The 21,778-nt window shown below is 46.9% G+C and overlaps 1 protein-coding gene and 1 pseudogene across 2 annotated transcripts in view; one reads left to right on the top strand and one right to left on the bottom strand.

The window, feature by feature from the left end:
• Window positions 1-69: 69 nt before the first annotated feature.
• LARP4B (La ribonucleoprotein 4B) overlaps window positions 70-21,778 on the bottom strand; it is a 92,889-nt gene continuing 71,180 nt past the window's right edge. For both annotated transcript variants that reach the window (XM_047848073.1, XM_047848072.1), the window contains exons 12-18: window positions 21,294-21,400; window positions 20,519-20,770; window positions 16,361-16,406; window positions 8,657-8,821; window positions 6,402-6,526; window positions 6,202-6,310; window positions 70-3,723 (exon numbers count right to left, since the gene is read on the bottom strand). In XM_047848073.1, the coding sequence (XP_047704029.1) occupies window positions 3,451-3,723; window positions 6,202-6,310; window positions 6,402-6,526; window positions 8,657-8,821; window positions 16,361-16,406; window positions 20,519-20,770; window positions 21,294-21,400 (1,077 nt within the window). In that variant the 3' untranslated portion in view covers window positions 70-3,450. The remainder of the gene's footprint in view (window positions 3,724-6,201; window positions 6,311-6,401; window positions 6,527-8,656; window positions 8,822-16,360; window positions 16,407-20,518; window positions 20,771-21,293; window positions 21,401-21,778) is intronic.
• On the top strand, window positions 4,303-5,042 carry LOC125159577 (deoxyuridine 5'-triphosphate nucleotidohydrolase, mitochondrial-like; annotated as a pseudogene).

The following is a 21,778-nucleotide window of genomic DNA, read 5'->3' as shown; positions in this document are numbered from 1 at the left end:
CACAAAAATTATTTCTTAAAAAGATGTATTCTTGAAGAAATTTTTAATTAAAAAAAATCAAAAGAAAAATTGAACAGTGCCTAAATCTTTATTTTTCATAACCTACATTTTTCAAATTAGACAGTTTTACACTGAATGACACAAAAGGAAACTTAAATTACCAATAGTTTACATGTAAGCTTGATTCCAGTCTTAATGAAAAGTAGAACAAAAACAAAAGCCCTCAAGCAAGCTTCCGTATTACATCCCGCTCTGCTCCTGACTTGGATTGTCTGCTGCGCTCCGGGTGACAGGCCACCAAGTGCACGAGAGCACGACTGCAGCTCGCAGGCGGCAGGCACAGACGCGCACCTTCCTCGCCCGCTGCCCTCGGAACAAACGGAGCCGGTGTTTAAATGTAAACCTTGTGCTCCTGGCTAATCCAGCAACAGGAAACATTTCCTGCCACCCGCTAGTGACAATCAGTGATGCGGGGACAGGAGGGCCAGACCAGGAACATCAGGACACCAACTCTTAAAAAGCAACTACTCTACTTGAAATTCATGTCTGGTGAAATGGGGCCAGATTCTCATCCCTCTATTTCCAAATTAGAAGTATCCTCACACAATTTTACAAGTTAAAACGTCATTTGTGATTGCCGTATCTGACTCTACACCCTGAGGTACTGCTGAGGAAAGGAAAGAGTGACGTTTCTAGAAGTGGACAAAAGCCTCAGACTGCTGGCTGCTTGCGCCAGAGCGGCCGCCCCCCGTGCTGCGTCCCAGCCTCCCCTCCTTTTCTGTGAGTGTAAGATCTCACGAGGATCTCAGAAAGATGAGCTTTTTTGGACGTAATATAGCTATTTGGCGTATCATCTTTGCTTAATTAAAAAGAGTGCTATAAAAATAACACCAGAGCGAGGTTGCAAATCTGGATGCGACAGACTCTGGCCACGAGGACAAGAGCTGCAGTACGGTGCAGGCGTGGGTGCAGTGGGACGGCCGCCACACTGGCTAGCCGTGCCCCGCTGCTGTCACGAGTGACCACCTCCGTCCCGTGTGCAGTAGATGGCTACAGCTGGCTCTAGCACACACACCCCCCGGCCGGGGGAAGGACACGGCACTCCTGAAAACCAGCGTGTCAGCTCCACAGGTCTGCGGCTCGGGGATGATGAAGGCTGACGGCATCCGCTACCTCCTCCAGCAAAGACCGCTCAGTGCGGACCTCCTGTGGCTCGCCTTTCCGACTCTTCTCACAGTACTCATTAGCTGGGGTGTCAGAGGTCAATTCTTCCTGATTTTTTAAGTCCACAATCCCTCAACTACAAAAAAACGAATCCCCATGTTCCTTTTACAGGCATCTGCAACATACTAGCACTGTTTTTTCTAGGTAAAATCTGAGTACTGGCAGCTTCTCTGAAGGACACGGTCAAGCTCACCAGGGCGTGTTTTCCTCTGGCAGGGCGAATCGCGCGTAGCTATTTATGATTTTAAGTAGATTCTCTTTTACGTTCTCCTGAAGATCCTGCCAGTTTCTGCTTCCTACGTTATGCTTTCACATTAGCTATGATTAGTACATATTTACAGACTTCTAAGAAGAGCATGAAGACATCGGAAGGCTTTCACGGCACTTTCCGTTTCCCTTCTGCAGCAGCAAAGAGGAGAATCAGTCCAACACACCAGCATAAGAGGAAAAGAAAAACACCTCAACAAATTAAAATAATATTCAAACCACAACGTTTAGTTTTATCTACATCCAGCTCAATAGCAACATTTATAATATATCAATAATTTTTATCAGATTTTTCTCTTTAGGGTACCTTTTTAATATGTTCTGATTATTTACAACTGTACAAGCAAAGCACACACTCCCAAGTGCACATATTTAATACAGTATCGACCATTTGCATTTACAGGATTTCTCAACAATCTGAGAAAGGTCAACTGTTGCAGATCTTCAGGGTACATCACAGACACCGCTGCCAGCCCAGCTCCCACACTACGGAGCGCTCACGCAGAAACCCCGGCGGCGGCGGCGGCCCCACGTGACAGAGCGGCTCTGGAGCCCACTCGCGCCCACCCAGGGGCCGGCCTCCGCCAACTCTAAGCTGTCTTCTACAAAAGTTAAGGCAAAGTCATTTTCAAGTTTAAATAAAATTCAAGTCTTTAAATATTGGATGGAAATAATTTTTAAAAAAAAAAAACACCTCAGTCTTGTTAAATAACATTCTGTGGAATAAACTGTATGGTTACATTTAGCAGGAAATATTTTAATGTCTGCTGCTTAGAATACTTAAAGAAAGAATTTAGGCATTTTAAAACAAAATAATTTATATTGAACTTTATTATCCACTGCTAGCGCTAGTGCATGCGTGTTCTTCAGAGTGCAGCACTTCCGGAAGGGAGTCAGTGAGACCCTCGTCTCGGAGGGAACTGTTGGCCTCACCGCCACGGGCACCGCACACACCTCTCTCACGACTTAAGTAACACTTCCACTGTGTGCCGACACGGAGGCACGGGGAGGCTCCCACGGAGCTAATGCGGGGGAGCCGCGGGAGCCACGGCAAGAGCCACGGTGGCTCCCGAGCCCTCCGGGCCAGCTCGCAGGAGCAAGACAACATCAGGGTACAATTTCGCAGTGACGCGTCGGTGGGCAACCAGGTTTACGTTTTCATGTAGGTTCTATTCACAATGTGCTTTGACTCTATCTTACACAACAGCCACGGAGTCTGGATTGAGAGGCTGGTTACTTGCTTGCAGCACATAAAAACTCACGGTTTCAGGGCTCTCTTGGGTGCATCTTGCCCAGTAGGTCAAAAACAGGCTATACTTAAAAAAAAAAAAAAAAAAAAAAAAGCCAAAACAAACAAAAAAACCAGAAAAAAAAAAAAAAAAAAACCCAAACAACTGCTAGCGTCACTTGCTAAGATTCTGAATGAAGTACAACTCCCATGCCAGCGAGGGCACCACCTGACCCCACCCCTTCTCCAGGCCACACTGACTGTGTTGCCTCCAACCTCGATCCCAGCCGTCTGCAGCCCACCCGTCGGTCTGGACATCTCAGAGATATGCACTTGCTAACCAGTTATTTTAAAAAATGAAGTAGCATAGTTCCGCTTAATTTAGAAAAACTCACTATATATAGAGCTTGCATTCATAGCCACATGGAGGCTTAATAAAAATATCAATTTGTTAGGATAAATGCATTTACTATCCTGAAAAAAATCAGACTTATGCATCACCTCCAGTTAAGCACCAACCTAAAATAAGGTTTATATTAATTAAATCCTGAAAAATAGATTTTTTTTCAAGAGGGGGAAAATCCGACTCACGGAAGAAACACCACTTGCAGGCACCTCAGCGGCCCGTCTACGCTGCAAGCTCCTAACCAGCGGCTCACTCTCGGCCCCGAGTGGGACAGTGCTGAGTTGTGGCGACCTCAGTTCCTCACAGCCCTCCCAGACCTCGGCGCTCACTGAGGGGACTTGGGAGGGGTGCTCTGTTCTCTGTGCGGACGCTTCCCGGCCGCTGGGGGCGAGGGCCGGCGGCCTGGTGGCCTCCTCTGGTCTTTGGGTGGTCCCGGGTTGGACTTGGGGGCACAGGGCTCTCTCTCGGCGAGCTTCTTTTCTTCCTTCCCACAACCAACAGCATTTGGCTTTTGTTCTTTCGGGGGCTGCAACGGGGAAGACGGAGGCTCTCTACTCGTCCTCTGACAAATTTCCGCATAGCTGGGTTTTCGCAATTCCTGGGAAACAGACACAACAACGCACAAAATGACGTCTCCAAACATGTGAAAATAAAGTCTACTTCAGGTAAAAGTGAACAAAGTTTTCAGCGGTAGCCAAATTCCACATTCAAAAGTACTGTCACCGGTGAAGGTTCATAAACATCAACAACTTCTATTTTCCCACAACACAGGGTTCCCTCCGAGACACTCTAGAAATATCCTGTAAAAATGGGTAAAACTAGAAAAGGTGTTCAGACACATAGTACTGGCCTCTACACACTCTCTCGCCATACGGAAGCCTCCAAGGGGGTGTGAGAAACGGTGCCCCTGGAAACAGGCAGGAGCAGCACCTGCTTTCTCTGCCCAGGTTTCCTTCCAAGCACGGCACTGCGCATGGCACGGGCTTCCTGGAACACCTGTAAGTGATGCAGCCCATCACTCACCAAGGAACGTCAAATAACATCTGTGCCCATTTCAAACTACCAGAGGCTGGTGGTGTGGATTTGGATTCAGGAAAGGTGAAGACAGAGTTAAAAACTTTCTAGAGGCGTCCGCTTGTTCCCTTGGCGGCTGTCTTTTCTCTCGTTCTGCTCTGCCATGCCCTGCTCTGAAGCGACACCCACCATCTCCCCCAGCAAGTGGGCTCGGCCTGTGGAGGACGCCACGCAGCTCTGCTTTGTCTGGCTCTCGGAGCCCGCCACCGCCCCGAGCAAGCGGTCCGTGTGGGCCGTTGGCTACGACCTGTACAATGCCTATGATCACACAGTACCACCTATGGAAAAAGTCCTTGTGAAAATGGGACATTCAGATAGCTCTTCCTTCTGGGTGCTATGGAAGAGGAGCTCCCTGTTCTGGCTTGGCTGCGAAACACCTCATAGATGTAGGAGCTGGCATCATAGGTGAAGATTATAGAGGAAATGTGGGTGTTGTACTAAATTTTGGCAAAGAAGGGGCGCCTGGGTGGCTTGGTCGGTGGAGCGTCCGACTTTGGTTCAGGTCAGATCTCCCAGTCTGTGAGTTTGAGCCCCGCATCGGGCTCTGTGCTGACAGCTCAGAGCCTGGAGCCTGTTTTGGATTCTGCGTCTCCCTCTCTCTGCCCCTTCCCCGCTCATGCTCTGTCTCTGTCTCTCAAAAATGAATAAACGTTAAAAAAAATTTTTTTTTTTAATTTTGGCAAAGAAAAGTTTGAGAAAGGGTGATCGAATTGCACAGCTCATTTGTGAACGGATTTTTTATCCAGAAATCGAGGAAGTTCAGGTTTTGGATGACACTGAAAGGGGTTCAGGAGATTTGGGTTCTACTGGGAAGAATTAAAATTTATGCCAAGAATAGAAAATGAGAAAACATACTTTTCTTAAAAATAAAGTGTCTCTGCTTAAGCTGTTTTGGTGTTTTGTACTTCTGTAAACTTACTGGTGTTAGCTTCTAAAACTGGTTGTCTTAGGATTAAAGAAAAGATACCTCAGTTGGGGTCACAAAGGAACTTACTTCCTCGTGTTTTTATATATTTGAATGTTGTATAAATCAGTGTGGTGACCTAATACAAAGTGTTTCCTTTTTTTAATAGAATGTATATCAATTACAGATCCAAAACTCCCTATATTATTTAATTCACTAAATGCTGCCTCTCAACTTATTAAATTGCTTTGTAAATTACAAAAAAAAAAAAAAAAAACCTTTCTAGAAAGGGGAGTCTGGGTGGCTCAGTCAGTTGAGCGTCAGACTCCTGATTTTGGCTCTTTTGGCTCAGGTCGTGAGCCCAGGGTCATGGGATTGAGCCCCGCATCAGGAACGTTGGGCCCGCCTGGGATTCGCTCTCCTCCTCTCTGCCCCTCCCCCAGCTCACTCTCTTATCTCTCAAAATAAATAAAGTTAAAAAAAAAAAAACTTTTAAAAAAAAGTTAATATTTCAGCTTTTGAAGGCTAAATAGTAGAAAAGAAACTTAAAACTATTTCACGTCCATAAGCCATTTACTAACTTAAAAATAATTACAATCTGTAAAAATTTTTTCTTTAAAGATTCAACCCTGTAGACCTAAGGATTTAACTCCCAAACGTCAATGGCAGAAGTTCACCCAAGATCACACTGAGGACAACACAGATCAGAACAAACAGGGCGAGCGCACCAAGGGCAAAGCAGCAGGGAGAGGAGCTGCAGGGGCCCGTGGCCAGGACAGAGCTGCCCTGGGTGGGGGTAGCGGCGGCCGTGCTTCTGCTTGGTGTCTGCTGTGACAGCACCGGTCTGAGTGAGCAGAATCCACAGAGAAGGCGGGGCAACGGTCCAGAGACTTGCAGACAACCTCACTCAACCAACAGAGAAACAGAAAGGTCCCGGGACAGTGGCAATGAGAAAGAAGCAGGACACTTGGTTGAAAGTTAGTAGCCAATACACAAGGTATTTGGTACAGAAAGCACAAATCAGACTTCACGGCAGATAAGCTGGATAAGACAGACAAGATGCAGGAAAGGAACCATCTTCTTCCCACATCAACATACCGTGGCAGCGCCATTCACTTGCACCGATTTACTCGCTGTTGTAGTGAGGGCAGAAGGAAGTCTGTCCACATTCGAGGTCTCCCTCTGCTTCTCCACCACCTTGGGATCCCTGCAAAAACGCCACCCACGGTGTGAATCTCCCACACACGCCAGGCAAGGGCATCTGACGGCATGGAGGCTTGGCGGCAGGTGGTACTTACTCAGGCAGGTGGGAGGGGGAGGGGGAGCGCCCATAGGCTGCAGACAGGGTGCAGGCAGCTGGCGCTAAGGGCTCTCTGGGGCTCACTGCGGGGAGCGTGTTCGTGCTTGCGTCCGCATTCAGGCCCTGAAAACCAAGGGATGAAGTTTAAATTGGGTGGAGAAGAAGCCCTCACAGATCTCTCAGAATGACCTTAAAATACCAGTAACAGTTCCTGGTCTGAATGACAAGGAGGCTTGCTGCCTTCCTCCCCAGGACCCAGGGTCATTCCACCTGAGCTGAACATACAGCCTCCACACAGGGGAGCGGCTGGAAGACACCGCCATCCAGCAGCCAAAGAAGCAAAGCCCTGTCCTCCAGGGAGCCCCCGCTCTGCCCACAAACACCTCTTCACTCCTGTGACATGGACCACCCTTGGGCTTCTACTTCTCCACAAGCTCCTTTTCTCCAAAGAATAAATATCAGAGGCATCCTATTCCTGACACGCCGGTGCCTAGCACAGCCTGGCACATGATGAACACTCGAGTTCCCACCTAATTCCCACATGGCTCATTTTTGTAACTAAAACCAAGAAAATCAACACTTCAGTACAGATAGAAGTCTGAGGGCCTTGTGGTGAGAGGTGGGTGTGGGCACACTTCCCGCTTGAATGCACAAACCGTCCCCCAGAAGGAGGTGTGTGAATTCCCAATTGAACAGGCGAGGAAACCAAGGTTTGGAACAATTACATTAATTTGTGCACAATCATGGGGCAAAGACGTGAATAAAGCTAGATGCTCTTACTCCAGCCAGTGACCACACACAGCGACACTTCACAAATGGACAGTCTCCCTCCCACTGTGTGACTAGTACATAATTGGAAGTGAGATTAAGCGCAAATATAACGTTTTCTTATGATTCTATTTTCATAGCAGATTAAAGGTTCAGCAGTGGACTGAACTGAGAGCATGTGGGGGGGGCAAGGTGAGCAGGGCAGTGCTGCGGCCCCTGCCGGAGTCCCCACTGCTCTCACACATAGGCACCAGGGCACAGAGAGGGACGCTGCAGGGGCTCCACCTGGGTGTGGCACCCGGCCAAGACTTCTTACAATTAGCCATTCTTTCTTCAAAAACTAAATGATACAGGGGTGCCTGGGTGGCTCAATCAGTTCCACGTCCAACTCTTCATTTCAGCTTAGGTCATGATCTCACGGTTCATGGGATCAAGCCCCTCATTGGGCTGGCTGCCGTCAGTGCAAAGCCCATATCGGATCCCATCTCTGTCTCTCTGCCCCTTGCCCACATGGTCTCTCTCTTTCTCAAAAATAAAATAAACATTTAAAATACATATACATAAATACTATAAACAATCAGGGGGAAAAAATAGGAGCAGTTATCATGCAGCAACAGGACAAGGACTGAACATGGGGCTCTATAAATCCTGCCCTGAGCCCTGGCCTGGTAACTGAGGGACTCTGTGGTGGCCCTGCAAGTGTCCACAGTCTGGACGTGGCTGCAAAGCGGTGCCTGCCCCAATCTAGAGGCCTTCCATCTGAGGCAGTAGGTGGGGAGATTTCCATTGGAAAAAGACACAACGAGACTGGTGGAGAGCCAGGCAGAGGACAAATGCTACCGTGGCAACTTGACAGCTGTTCCTGCCTCGACCCGGCTAAGCGCTCACCCAGGCACCACACATCACTCCCAGCACAGACCCTCCAAACCTCATTAACAATCGAAGAACCCAGAAGGAGCACTGCAGACTAACACTCTCTGACTTCGGCAGCTCCCCTCATTCTTGGGCCTGCAAACAGTACAGAAGAGTGAGGGCAACTGGTGTGGTAGCCCGTGGAGCTGGCCAAAGCCACCGGAATTACAGTAAAATCATTCTCGGCTTCTCCTTAGTGATGTCGATTACTAAAAACTATATCACTTCTGTTATAATTCAGGTTTTTGTTTTATTTTGTGGACTTGTAAAATAAAGTCAGGTCCTGAATAACAACAATAAAAGTGCAATCTGAGTCTGCAGCGAGAGAGAGAGTCTGTGTGGCACACGACACAGGTTTCCACCTCTGACCTTGGCAGGCAGCGAGGGAATGCACTGAGAGGGTCTAGTTGTACGTTCAACTCTGACCCGACTACTCCAAATCCATGTGGCCTCCACAAATCACTTACCCTCTCTGAACCTCTTCCACATGCACACACCTGCCTGTGTGAAGAACCTGCAGAAGCACTGGACTGAAACTCAGCACTAAGCAAACATCAGCAATACAGATCTTACCCTTTCTTTTGATGATCCAATTAAGAAGCTAGACAGCCTGTTTTCAAACAGGTCCTCGGTCTTCAGGTGGCCTGCCGCTCCTGGCAGCGGAGGGAAGTTGGACAGTCCTAATTCAAAGCTCGGGGACGGGGGCTTTGGTGGCGTTGGAGACTGAGTTTGACTCCTCTGAAAGAGAACAACACTGTCATGCTGCGGAAGCTCAGACTGTAAGATACGAAGACACGCAGCAGAAAAGTAAGGCAAACAATCCGTTCCCTAGCGTTCTGATTTCCCCCTCTGCCTGAAAACAACACAGGTCATCCAACCATCACAACACTTCGTCACCTAGTCAAAGATCATTTGTTAGGCAGCAGCAACCATCGGGAGCACAGCTGTGAAGCTCAACCCTCCTGAGGCTGTCATTGGCCGTACAGCCACTTCTCTGAGATTCCCAGACTGTCCACTTCCTGGCCCACAGTCAGCCGACCAGGTGGACACAAGCGTGCAGCTGAGGAAAGCATGGAGATGGTGACACACAAGAGAGAGCACTGTGAAACAACTTGACCCCACCAGTCGAATATCACAATAGCCTGAGTATAGCCCCTGACCTTAGTCCTTTCCAGACAAGGTCTGGGTTATTACAGGAGAGCCTATCCTCTAAACTATAAACAAGATAGTGAAAGAAATAAACCAAAAAGTGTCACTTTGAACTCTCTGAAACTTATGTAAGAATTTTACACAGATTTCCACTGAAAATGGTTTAACAAGGCAGAAGGGGCTTCAGTTATCTGAAAACTTGATTTACTCACTTTATATTTTATAATCACTATGGAAAAACATGGTATTTGAGGACAGATTTTTATCAGATTCTTTGACTTCAAGAAAATAAACTCAGAATAATATAATTTATAAACCTAAGATCCCGGGAGAAAGGCAATGATGTATTTTTATTGAAAAATTATCAAAGCAACTTGCTTTAACAGGCTAGAAGTCATTCTGTGGGTGTCCAGTCCCTTGGCTGAAGAAGACAGGGAGGAGAACGGGGATAGGAGTTCAGGTGGGAGGTAAGCGTCTTTGGGTAAATATGGGCTACTCTGACTGGAAGCAATGCTTTCATGGGCTCACACAGCTGGAAAGGGTCAACAATGCCCAGCAACTTACAGCAACAGAAAGATTACTCCCTATAGAGACAGAATCTAGACAAAATCTGATAGAACTCAAGAGACAGCAAGTTAAAGAGTGAAAAGGGACCCACACTGATAAAAATCCCACCCTCTCTCACAGGAATTCATCCCAAATGACAAAACAAGATAAGGCCACGGCCAGAGATCTAAGCAAAACAGATCTAAGTAACATACCTACCTGATGGAGAATTCAAAGCAACAATCATAAGGATACTCACTGGGCTTGAGAAAAAAAGGTATCAGGGAGACCCTTACCACAGAGATAAAAGAGTTAAAAAAAGAATCAACTGGAGACAAAGAATGTAAAAACTGAGATAGGAAACAGGCTTGATGCAATGAACACAAGGCTGGAATAAACAAAGGAACGAATTAGTGACAAAGAAGACTAAATAATGGAAAATCATGAAGATGAACAAAATAGATTTAGGGGATTCAGTGACTCCATCAAACATAAAAACATTCACATTGTAAGAGTCCCCAAAGAAGAGAGAAAAGGGGCAGAAAATTTATTTGAGGAAGGAACAGCTGAAAACTTCCCTAATCTGAGAAAGGAACCAGATGTCCATATCCAGGAAGCACAGAGAACTCCCCTCAAAATCAACAAAAGCAGGCCAACACCAAGACATATTGTAGTTAAATTTGCAAGATACAGAGATAAAGAAAAAAATCTTAAAAGGCAGCAAGACAAAAGATGTCCCTAGCTTACAAGGGAAAAACACAAAAGGCTAGTTGGAGATTTCTCAACAGAAACTTGGCAGGCCAGAAAGGATATATTCTGAATGAGAACAATCGGCAGCCAAGAATTCTCTACCCAGCAAGGCTATCATTCAGAATAAAAGGAGAGATAGCAAGAGTTTCCCAAACAAAATCAAAAGGAGTTTGTGACCACTAAACCAGCTCTGCAAGAAATATTAAAGAGGACTCTGAGTGGAAAGACCAAAAGTGACAAAGACAAGAGAGGATCAGAAAAATCTCCAGAAACACTGAAACAAGTAATAAGACAGCACTAAATACATATCTATCGATAATTACTTTGAATATAAATGGAATAAACACTCCAATCAAAAGACATTATCAGAATGGATTAAAAAAAAATCTATATGCTGCCTGCAGACTCATTTCAGACTGAAATGACACCTGGCAGATTGAAAGTGAGGGGATGGAGGGGTGCCTGGGTGGTTCAGTAGGTTGAGCGTCTGACTTTGTCTCAGGTCATGATCTTGCAATTTGTTGAGTTTGAGCCCCGTGTTGGGCTCTGTGCTGACAGCTTGGAGCCTGGAGCCTGTTTCGGGTTCTGTGTCTCCCTCTCCTGCTCGTGCTCTGTCTCTGTCTCTCTCAAAAATAAATAAAAACGTTAAAAACATTAAAAAAAAAAAAAAAAAAAGGTGAGGAGATTGGAGAACCATCTATCATGCTAATGGACGTCAAAAGAAAGCCAGCGTAGCCATGCTTGTATCAGACAAACTACATCTTAAACCAAAGACTAACAAGACATAAAGAAGGGCACTGTATCATAATAAAGGGGTCTCTCCAACAAGAAGAGCTAAATCAATTAATAACAAACAAAAAGGGACTAATCGATACTAATATAGTAATAATAGGAGACTTTAACACCCAACCTACAGCAACGGACAGATCATCTAAGCAGAAAACCAACCAGGAAACAGTAGCCTTAAATGACCTACTCACCAAATGGACTTAACAGACACATTGACAACATTCCATCCTAAAGCAGCAGAATACACATTCTTTTTAAGTGCACACAGGACATTCTCCAAAATACATTACATACTGGGTCACAAATCAGGACTCAACAAAAACAAAAACAACAAATACAAATACCATGCATATTTTCAGACCACACTATGAAACTAGAAGTCAACCACAAGAAAAAAATTAGAAAGCTCTCAAATACATGGAGGTTAAAGAACATGCTACTAAAGAATGCATGGGTTTACCAGGAAATCAAAGAAATTAAACACACACACACACACACACAGAAATAAATGAAAATGAAAATGAAAACGGTCCAAAACCTTTGGGATGCAGCAAAAGTGGTTTAAAACAGTGAAGTATGTAGCAATACAGGGCTACCTCAAGCAAGCAAAATCTCTAATAAACATCTAACCTGACACCTAAGAGAGCTAGAAAAAGAACATACAAAGCCTCAAGCCTGCAGAAGGAGAAAAATAATAAAGACTGGAGTAGAAATAAATGATATAGAAGCTTAAAAAAAAAACAGATCAATGAAACAAGGAGCTGGTTCTTTGAAAAAATTAACAAAATGGATAAACCCCCCCAGAGTTATCAAAAAAAAGAGAAAGGACCCCAAAAAATAAATTCACAAATGACAAAGGAGAAACACCAACCAACATCACAGTGATGTTATGAAAAACTATACGCCACGGCTCCTGGATGGCTCAGTTGGTCGAATGTCTGACTTTTGATTTTGGCTCAGGTAATGATCTCACGGTCAGGAGATCAAACCCTGCGTTGGGCTCCATCTTAAGATTTTCTATCTCCCTTTCTGCCCCTTCCCTGATCACAGGTACATGCTGTCTCTCTCGAAGAGAAGAGAAGAGAAGAGAAGAGAAGAGAAGAGAAGAGAAGAGAAGAGAAGAGAGGAGAGGAGGGAAAGAAAGAAAGAAAGAAAGAAAGAAAGAAAGAAAGAAAGAAAGAAAGAAAGAAAGGGAGAGAAGAAAAGAAAAGGAAAACTTGTGGTACCTGAATGGATCAGTCGGTTAAGTGTCCAACTCTCAGTTTCAGCTCAAGTTCGTAAGATTAAGCCCCACACTGGGCTCCGCACTGACTGCAGAGCCTGCTTGGGATTCTCTCTCTCCCTCTCTGTCTGCCCCTCCCCTGCTTGCCTACACGCTTTCCCTCAAAATAAACATTAAAAATGGTGCACCTGGTTGGCTCCATTGGTTAAGCATCCTACTTCGGCTCAGATCATGATCTCGTGGTTCACAACTTTGAGCCCCGTGTCGGGCTCTGTGCTGACAGCACAGAGCCTGGAGCCTTCTTTGGATTCTGTGTCTCCCTCTCTCTCTGCCCCTCGCCCACTCATACTCTCTCTCAAAAATGAAACCATTTAAAAACAATTTTTTAAAAAACCAAACATTAAGAAAACACCACAAATGCACCAAAAACAGTAAGATACCTAGGAATAAACCTAGCCAAAGAGGTGTAAGACCTACACTCTGAAAATTATAAAACACTGGTGAGACAAACTGAAAAGGACACAAAGAAATGGAAAGACATCCCATGCTCATGGATCAGAAGAATACTATTAAAATGTCCAAGCTACACAAAGCAATCTACACATTTGATTAAACCATTATCAAAATAACAGAGCTAGAACAAACAAGCCTAAAATTTATATGGAACCACAAAAGACCCCGAATAGCCAAAGCAACCTTGAAAAAGAAAAGCTAAGCTAGAGGCATCACAATTCTGGACTTCAAGTTATATTACAAAGCTATAGTAATCAAGAGAGTATGGTATTTGGCACATAAACAGACACAGAGATCAAAAGAACGGAATAGGAAACCCAGAAGTAAACCAAGAACAAAATAGGAAACCCAGAAATAAACCCACAACTGTGTGGTCAATTAATCTGTGACAAAGCAGGAAAGAAAAGCCAATGGGGGAAAAAAACCAGCCTCTTCAACAAATAGTCTTGGGTAAACTCAACAGCAGCATGCAAAAGAATGAAACTGGACCACTGTCTTACACCATACACAAAAATAAATTAAAAACGGATTTAAGACCTAAATGTGACATCTGAAACCATAAAAATTCTAGAAGAGAACACAGGCAGTAACCTCTTTGATACTGGCCATAGCAACTCCTTACTGGATACATCTCCTGAGGCAAGGGAAACAAAAGCAAAAATAAACTACTGCAACTTCATCTAGACAAAAAGCTCTGCACGGTGAAAGAAACAAACTACAAACCTAAAAGACGACTTTTGGAATGGGAGAAGATACCTGAAAATGACATATCCAATGATTTAGTATCTAAAATACATAAAGAACTTATAAAACTCAACACCCTAAAAATAAATAATCCAATGAATAAATAGAAGACATGAACGGACATTTCTCCAAAGAAGCCATCCAGATGGCCAACAGACACATGAAAAGGTGCTCCACATCACTCATCATCAGGGAAATACAAATCAAAACGACAAGGAGATACCACCTCACACCTGTCAGAATGGATAAAATTTACAACACGTGAAACATCAGGTGTTGGTGAGGATGCAGAGAAAGGGGAACCTCTTGCACTGCTGGGGGGAATGCAAACTGGTGCAGCCGCACTGGAGAACAGTATGGAGGTTCCTCAAAAAGTTAAAAATAGAACTACCCTACAACCCAGCAATTGCACTACTGGGTGTTTATCCAAAGAATACAAAAATACTAATTCAAAGGGATACATGCACCCTGATGTTTATTATCTACAGTAGCCAAACTATGGAAAGAGCCCAAGTGTCCAGTGACAGATGAAGGGATAAAGAGGCAACATGTATACAATGGAATTTTACTCAGCTATAAAAAAAAGAAATGAAATCTTGCCATTTGCAAGAGAGTGCAATGCTAAGTGAAATAGTAAGAGAAAGACAAATACCATAGGATTTCACTCATATGTGGAATTTAAGAAACAAACAAGCACAGGGAAAAAAGAGAGAGAAGCAAACCAAGAAACAGACTCTTAACTATAAAGAACAAAGTTGGTTACCAGAGGGGACGAAAGAAGTGGGGGATGGACATGAGGGCACTTGTCATGACGAGCACGGGCGACATATGGAAGTGTCGAATCACTAGACTGTACACCTGAAACTAGCGGAACACTTTAACTCCCGACAAAACTTTAAATACACAAATAAAATGCACTACAAGTTAAAAAAAACCATCCCCACTATCTCTTTGGGGCATCCCTACCTGCCTCTCGCCTTTCCCATGGTCTACGGTTCAGGTGCGTTTTGGTGACTCACCCTCAGAACCCAGCTTACGCTTACCAGCCACTCAGCTCCTCTGTGCTCTCTGTAACTCCCCAAAGCCCTAAGTTATGCAGCAGCCTGTGACCTCAAAGCAGGTTTCAGAGGTTTTATTGTAAACATCTGCATTTTTCTGAGATGAACACAGGTTTTTAGAAGACCCCATTTCCAGGGATTCAGATTTCACAAAAATGTTACTAAATCTTGATTTTGCAGGAGTCCTCAGGTAGCCAGCACTGTCTAGATGCGGGAGTTACAAAATGGCAGTGCCTTCAGGTGAGGTCCCGTCTTGAATGCAGTGTTTAACAGTGTTTTAGGATCTGAACAGCTTGAGACAAGGTGAATGAGGCCCTGCTCCCACAACCTGGTTGGTCGAAGTACACATGCGCTATCACAGTCTCTAAATTCCTGAAGTCACCAGAACGTCCCAACGCAGCCACAGGTGCACTCCCCTTAATAAATGCACCTGCATCATGGGCCTGGCCTTCCAAGAGGCTCCCTGGTATGAACACGTGAGTCAGGTATGCAAAATGCGACAGGAATAAATGTCCCCTCTGAAGGCAATTTAGTAACGAATTGAGAGTAATTCAGTTCAGGGAACTAATATCTGAAGACATACTCTGATACCAGTCTTGTTAGTCCAAATGTTAGAAGAATTCATTAATTCCAACTGTAATCAGCCAATTTAGACTGCCTCACCAAAGGGTTCACCAAAACCTAGACTAAATCAACCAACACAGCAGAATTACGACTGCTTTATTAACTACTTATCTGTACTTTCTAACTAGCCAGAGAAAATGTACCTTGTGTGACAGGAGAGCACATACTCACTGGCTCAGGGGGTGGACCAAGAATCTACTGAAGGTCCTGCCAGTCCTTGAAGTGCAAGGATGGGCATCCTTCCATCCACCCACAGGTCCACATGAGCTAAGCTGGCATGCTTCACATAGAAAGGTATGGATCCAACCCCACACCGAGCCCAGAAGCATTATCTATAGGAGGAGCCACATGATCCGCCCAAGCAAATGTGGCCATGCCTCCAGGACGCAGCGTTCTCTCGGGCCCACCCTTAGTGGGGTCGTTCTGACCATTAGAGCACAAGGCAGTAATGCTTTCCACATAGGAGATACGAAGTTAAGGGTTTTGAATGAAAAATACTGATGCACTAACTCCTACACAGGAAAGTTTATTCTGCTTGCCAGAACTATTAAATTCAGCTTATTGAACTAGTACTGTCCAGTTATCCACACACAGAAAACTCACAATGTGTGTGTAGACCACCGCGTGTGCACACTGTGGTCTTGGCTGTGCCTACTGCACACACACTGTCACGGTGTGGTGACATTCCAGACTCTTTAGTGACCAGTATTTTACAGTCGCCTCCAACTTCTCCTCTTTAGGCTGCAATAATGTCAGTTATCACCTGATGCATATCAGATTAAGATAAAACCTCTTAACCTTCATTCATGTAGTTAAATCTCACATTTAATATGAATTAAGCTTAAGAATCTTGCAAAAGTGCCACGGACTAGATGTACTCACTGTCAGCTTCTCCTCCCGTTTCTTCCGGTAACCAAAGGAATTCTTCCTAGAAAAGAGGAAAGCAAAAGACTAATTTTTTCCCACCGGGAAGATTTTTCACTGAGCACAGGTATGTGCACACTTATTCAGTCTTTATTCCTTTGTAATCTTTTACAGATGACTTTTGATTATAAAACCCCAACTTTAGGGGCACCTGGGTGCTCAGTCAGTTAAGCGACCAACTTCAGCTCAGGTCATGATCTCGCAGTTCGTGGGTTCGAGCCCCGCGTCAGGCTCTATGCTGACAGCTCAGAGCCTGGAGCCTGCCTCGGATACTGTGTGTCTTCCTCTCTCTCTGACCCTCCCCCGCTCTCACTCTGTCTCTCTCAAAAATAAACATTAAGAAAATGCTTTTTTAACCCCACCTTTAAGAAATATAAGCAAAATAACAATTTCATAGTAAAAGACTACAAGTGATGTCTAGATAGAGAACTTAAAGAAAAACAAAAAGAAAAAAGAAAAAAAACATTTACTGATAAAATTTTCCTAATACTCATTTAGAATTTCTGTTATGATCGAAATACCTGAACGTCCATTCAGTTGAAATGACAAGCTATATAAAACCTGACAATGGGCCATCCAGGTGAACTGTTAAACACTGGTAATGAAATGTATCAGATGAATCATTAAAATGGAAAGACCCCAAAGTAGCTTGGCCTGCTCTCCCTCTCAGCCCCAACATGACCCACCATGTCAGCACTACCAATGGTCTACTCCAGGGTTTCCAAACCCCAGGCATTGCCTATCCCCAGCAGCCGGCTACGTGCACAAGGCTCTAGATCTTTGCGGGCAAGCACCCGGAGTCCATAGCATACTTTCATGCTGTGGATGGGCTTATGTGGCCTAAGAGTTCAGAGTAACTCTCATTTAGAGTTGTCTTTACTTACTTATCCCTTTGCCATTTCAGCTGAATACACTTGTACAGTGTAAGCTGGAAAGGAGTTCAAAGAAATAATCTTGACCAATTCCTTTCCTTTACACAAAACCCACAAGCAGCCGTGCCCAGGATGGCCTAGCTAATTAGGACAGGCTGAGAGCCTTCCACTTTTGTGCCGAAAAAGGACACTCTGGGGCCTCTGGCTAGACCCTCTAGGAGAAGCATCGGTGCAAACTTCTAGGACTTCGGAGCAAAGCCATACCCTTTCCTTTAGAAAGCACTCCAGAAAGGCTCCTGCTTTCAACTGGCTCCCAGTGGAGACTACATGCCGGACCATGGGACAGCAAGTGACCATGGACTCGAGCTGCCCATCAGAAATGGGGCACTAAGCCCCAGGGAAAAGCACAAACGCCAGCAACAGCTCTCGGTCCACTGCTGAGGCCTCCTCACAGGGAGTCCCTGAGAACAGTGACGGGGGGGGGGGGCGCAGGGTGGTCAGTTCCAGACTAGCACCAGGGACAGCTGTGTAGCGTGTGGACGCCTCCACTCCACTCCACAATCAAAAGTGCTCCCCAAGACCAGTGTGCAGGGGAATCTTTCCAGACCTAGAACTTCAAGCAACATTTGCTGCATCCTGTGTCTGGAGGCAGAAATAGCTCTGCAGCAGGAGGCTCAGGGTCTGGCTGGACAAAAGCCTCGCAGAGACTCGCCCTCAACGTATGGTGACGAAGAGCCCTTGGGAGGAGGCCCGGGGAAGAGACAGCGTGCGCACACCTGCGACACACACAGCACTTCAGACAAGACCCCGACAGCCGGGAGAGGAGAGGTGCACCTATCTTGGGCCAGGGCCCCAGGGGCGCAGCGATCACGTTGGGGCCCTGCCACCACGCCTGGCCCGTGTGTCCCTACCGGTGGGCCCCGGCTGGCTGACAGCACTGACCTTTTTTTGTCCTGGCTGGGCCTCCACCACTGTGTCGGCACCACAGGCATGTCTCTGGACATGGTGCCCGGGCCACCCGACCAGGGCCAGAGTGTCCTCAGAGGACAGTCCTACCTCAGGAGACATAACACGGGCTCCAAGGTGAGCGTGGCACAGGGCTGGAGTGTGGAGCATAGGTGGGAGGACTCTTCACGATCACACCTGACTTTTCGCCAGCACCGTGCTTCCTTCCTGGGCCCACAACTCTGAGCCTGGCAGTCGCTCTCAGCACGTGACATACCTGAACCCAGCTGGCGGTCACTGCCACATGGGGTGGGAGAACCACAAGTGGTCCCAGGGGGCTGCCGGGGCCCCTCATATTGCTCCTTACCACCCAACAAAGTTAAAGGAAAATGAAACAAAACCTAAGAGAAAGAGGGACGCCTGGGTGGCTCAGTCAGTTAAGTGTCCAACTCTGGTTCAGGTCACAATCTCACGGTTCGTGGGTTCGAGCCCCGCGTCGGGCTCTGTGCTGACAGCTCAGAGCCTGGAGCCTGCTTTGAATTCTGTGTCTCCCTCTCTCTGCCCCTCCCCTGTTCATGCCGTCTCTTTCTCTCTCAAAAATAAATAAACATTAAAAAAAATTAAAACAGAAAACAAAACCTAAGAGAAAGAAGGTTGCTGGTACAGGGGCACCGGCGGGGGACACAGCCACTTTGGCTTGCCCTCCAGCTGAAGACGCCTAGGCACCAACACCATGTCTGTTGACATGGCAGGCGTGAGCACCAGGATGTCCCACGGGGGCAGCCGCAGTCTGGAGGGGGAGGGTAGCCCTCTGTTGGGAAAAGCGCAAGGCGGTTCCTGCTGTCCTGCAAAGTCCTACCGTAGAACAAGATCACACGTGACTGTGTGGCCAGAGGTGGCCCACATGGGTCAGCCGGGTGCCCCTCAGTTTCCGCGACGCCAGGTGGCCCTGTCCTTCCACTGCCAGGACGCTTCCTGTGGAGCTTTTCCCAAGACGCCAGAGGGAGATGGGGAGGCAGAGAGTGGGCCTATGGACTTGCCCTCCCGCTGGTACTTCCTCTGAGCTGTCTTCTGAGGAGGACAGACCGGCGCCCGCGGCATCACCCAGGTGGCAGGCGCGGCCTCCTTCAGGTCTGGCCTCAGCTCCGCAGGCCCTGCAGCGAGCCTCTGGTCTCTGCTGTCCCCCCCCCAGCCCCGTGGCTGGTCGCAGCCTCTGTGTGGCCTCAGTAACCTTCACCTCTCCAATACGCATCGAGCTGACTTTACGGCAAATGTCCTGGTGACGTGTGGCGGCAGGCTGCAGCCAGCCACTCAGTCCCCCGGCCCCACCCAGGCCAGACCGTGTAAACTGACGTACTACCAATGCAGTGCACTGTGCCTCTGGGCCCCTCACATGCCCCAGAGCGCCAGGGACAGAGAGGAGCCCACGCTGCAGGAACCTCTGTGTGCAGACATTGTGCTGATGTGCAACACTGGGAACATGTGCATCTAAAGTTTTCCAAGTTGGTGAAAGAAATGCTTAGGCGGGCTGAACCAGTGCAGGTTACCTGTCAGAAGGGATTTCCTTCCAGACAGCACAGCCGACCACCGAGAGACCAAACCGGACGGACGCACTCACCTCTGCCTCTTCTAACCTTACTCCCAAACAGAGGAGGAAGGGGCAGGAGGAAGGGGTAGGAGGCGGGACAGCACGCACGCTGCCTCAAGCAAAAGTACGGAGGTCCTGGGCACAGCCCGACACCAGAGGCACAGGAACGACCAGACACCGAGGGACCCAGGGTGTTAGTGTGTGTCCCACGGACAGCACGGGCACATCTCCACAGAGTGTGGCCAGTGGGCACCGCTTCACCAGTACGGCTTATTTTTCTAAATACATTTAGTACAAATGGTCTGGTCTGCCACAGCCTGGTCTGCCTGGCGCACAACCCACTCACTACCATGGAAATGGAGCAAGGCTGACTCTACACGGGGAGGTGGGGGGGGGGGGGGGGGGGGAGGCCTCAGACCCGCAGCATGGACACTGGTGTGTGCAAAGCTCCAAATGTCCACCAACGACTGTGACCTAATGTGGTTCCTGTCCATCTACAGCTCTTTCCACAATGTTATATAAAGAAGAGGAAGCCTGTCAAGTCTCTGCTCTCGAGTGACCCTCTGAGTAATTACATAAAACCTTTGATCTGATGCTGTGTACTGTATCTGAAGAGGAAATGCTAAACCGCGCCTGCAGAGGACACTGGACAATGTTCACAGCCTACTGGGACAGGCCACAGCTGTCTGATAGCAGCTCGCAAGGACTCACCTCCCTCTCCCTAAACCAGGGGGAGACTCCGCGCTGCTCTGCTCCACGCGACCAGACCCAACCTCCCTCTTGGCGTAGGCGGGAGGGTTCTGTATCCGTGTTCTAGGAGGACCTGTCTGCCGTGCCTGTGGGCTCCGAACGCCATTAATTAGACGGTCTGCAGTGAAGTTAAATATCGAAGGGCTTTCTAACAGTCCAGGTCCTCTCTCTGCACTGGGAATGGCATGGCGTAGATGAGATTTGCTAGGATTCCTGGAAACAGAAGGTTTGCACATGCTCAGTGTTAAAGCCATCGTGGCATCATAAAATGACCTTGCTAACATGAAATGACTCAACTAAAAGGTACTTTCTATTTAGAAAAAAACAGTACAAACATTACTTAAGAAATAGTTAACGCATGCTATGTCCGCTAATGCCAATCTACAAAGTATCGACGTTCTGTGTTGCGGCGGCCCAGGTCCAAATTCAAAGCAGGCCCCCACGGCCACAAGCCGCAGAGCACCTGTGCTTTATGCAGGCAGTCCGGCACACATCTCAGGGTATGACCTCAGTGCGATTCTAGGCTTCCAGCGGTTTCATCTCCACTGGTCACATGTGTCACAAGAGCTCGTCAGAAAGAGCTTCTCCATGTACTAAACGTGACTCGAGCACGTGGGAAGGACTCCCCGCTTCAACACGGCTCATTCTGCTCCACTCAAGAGCACAGCACAGTGTGGCAGACCTCTTACCACAAACCCCGGGGAGCTACCACGTCTCCACCACTCGTGGAACTTGCCTGCTTCTTGGAGGGTACTGTCTGAGCGAAGTCAGAGGAGACGCTGCAGGTTTGAAGGTTGGAGACGTAAACCCATTTATAAATCCAGTATTTGGAAATGGAGTTACCTAGATTCATTAAAAACAAACAAGTCAGCAAGCCATAAACAGCCTTCACGCTGGCTAACGGTGCACCTCATGGTCGTTGGAGTTATTTCTCGACTTGCCAAGTAGGCTCTGCTCCAGTTAAGGCTTGAAATATTTCCCGGATGAAAAGAACATGGTGTTAGATTATTGCCAATGACCAATATTTCCTGAACCAGGCTGGGGCTGAGGCCTTCTTCTGGGCCGACTAAGGTGACCTCCCCACAACAGCCCCCCAAGGAAGCCAACCTACACCTGTGGGGGCTGGAGCTAAGCATATGCTGTGACAGAAAGCAGATGTTAGACACAGCTTAGGACCAAATAAAATTGTTTGCTGATTAAAAGAAAAAAAAAAAAAAAAAG

The sequence above is a fragment of the Prionailurus viverrinus genome, unplaced genomic scaffold, assembly GCF_022837055.1.
Source record: "Prionailurus viverrinus isolate Anna unplaced genomic scaffold, UM_Priviv_1.0 scaffold_51, whole genome shotgun sequence".
NCBI lineage: Eukaryota > Metazoa > Chordata > Mammalia > Carnivora > Felidae > Prionailurus > Prionailurus viverrinus.
This window is presented reverse-complemented; position numbering and strand designations above follow the sequence as displayed.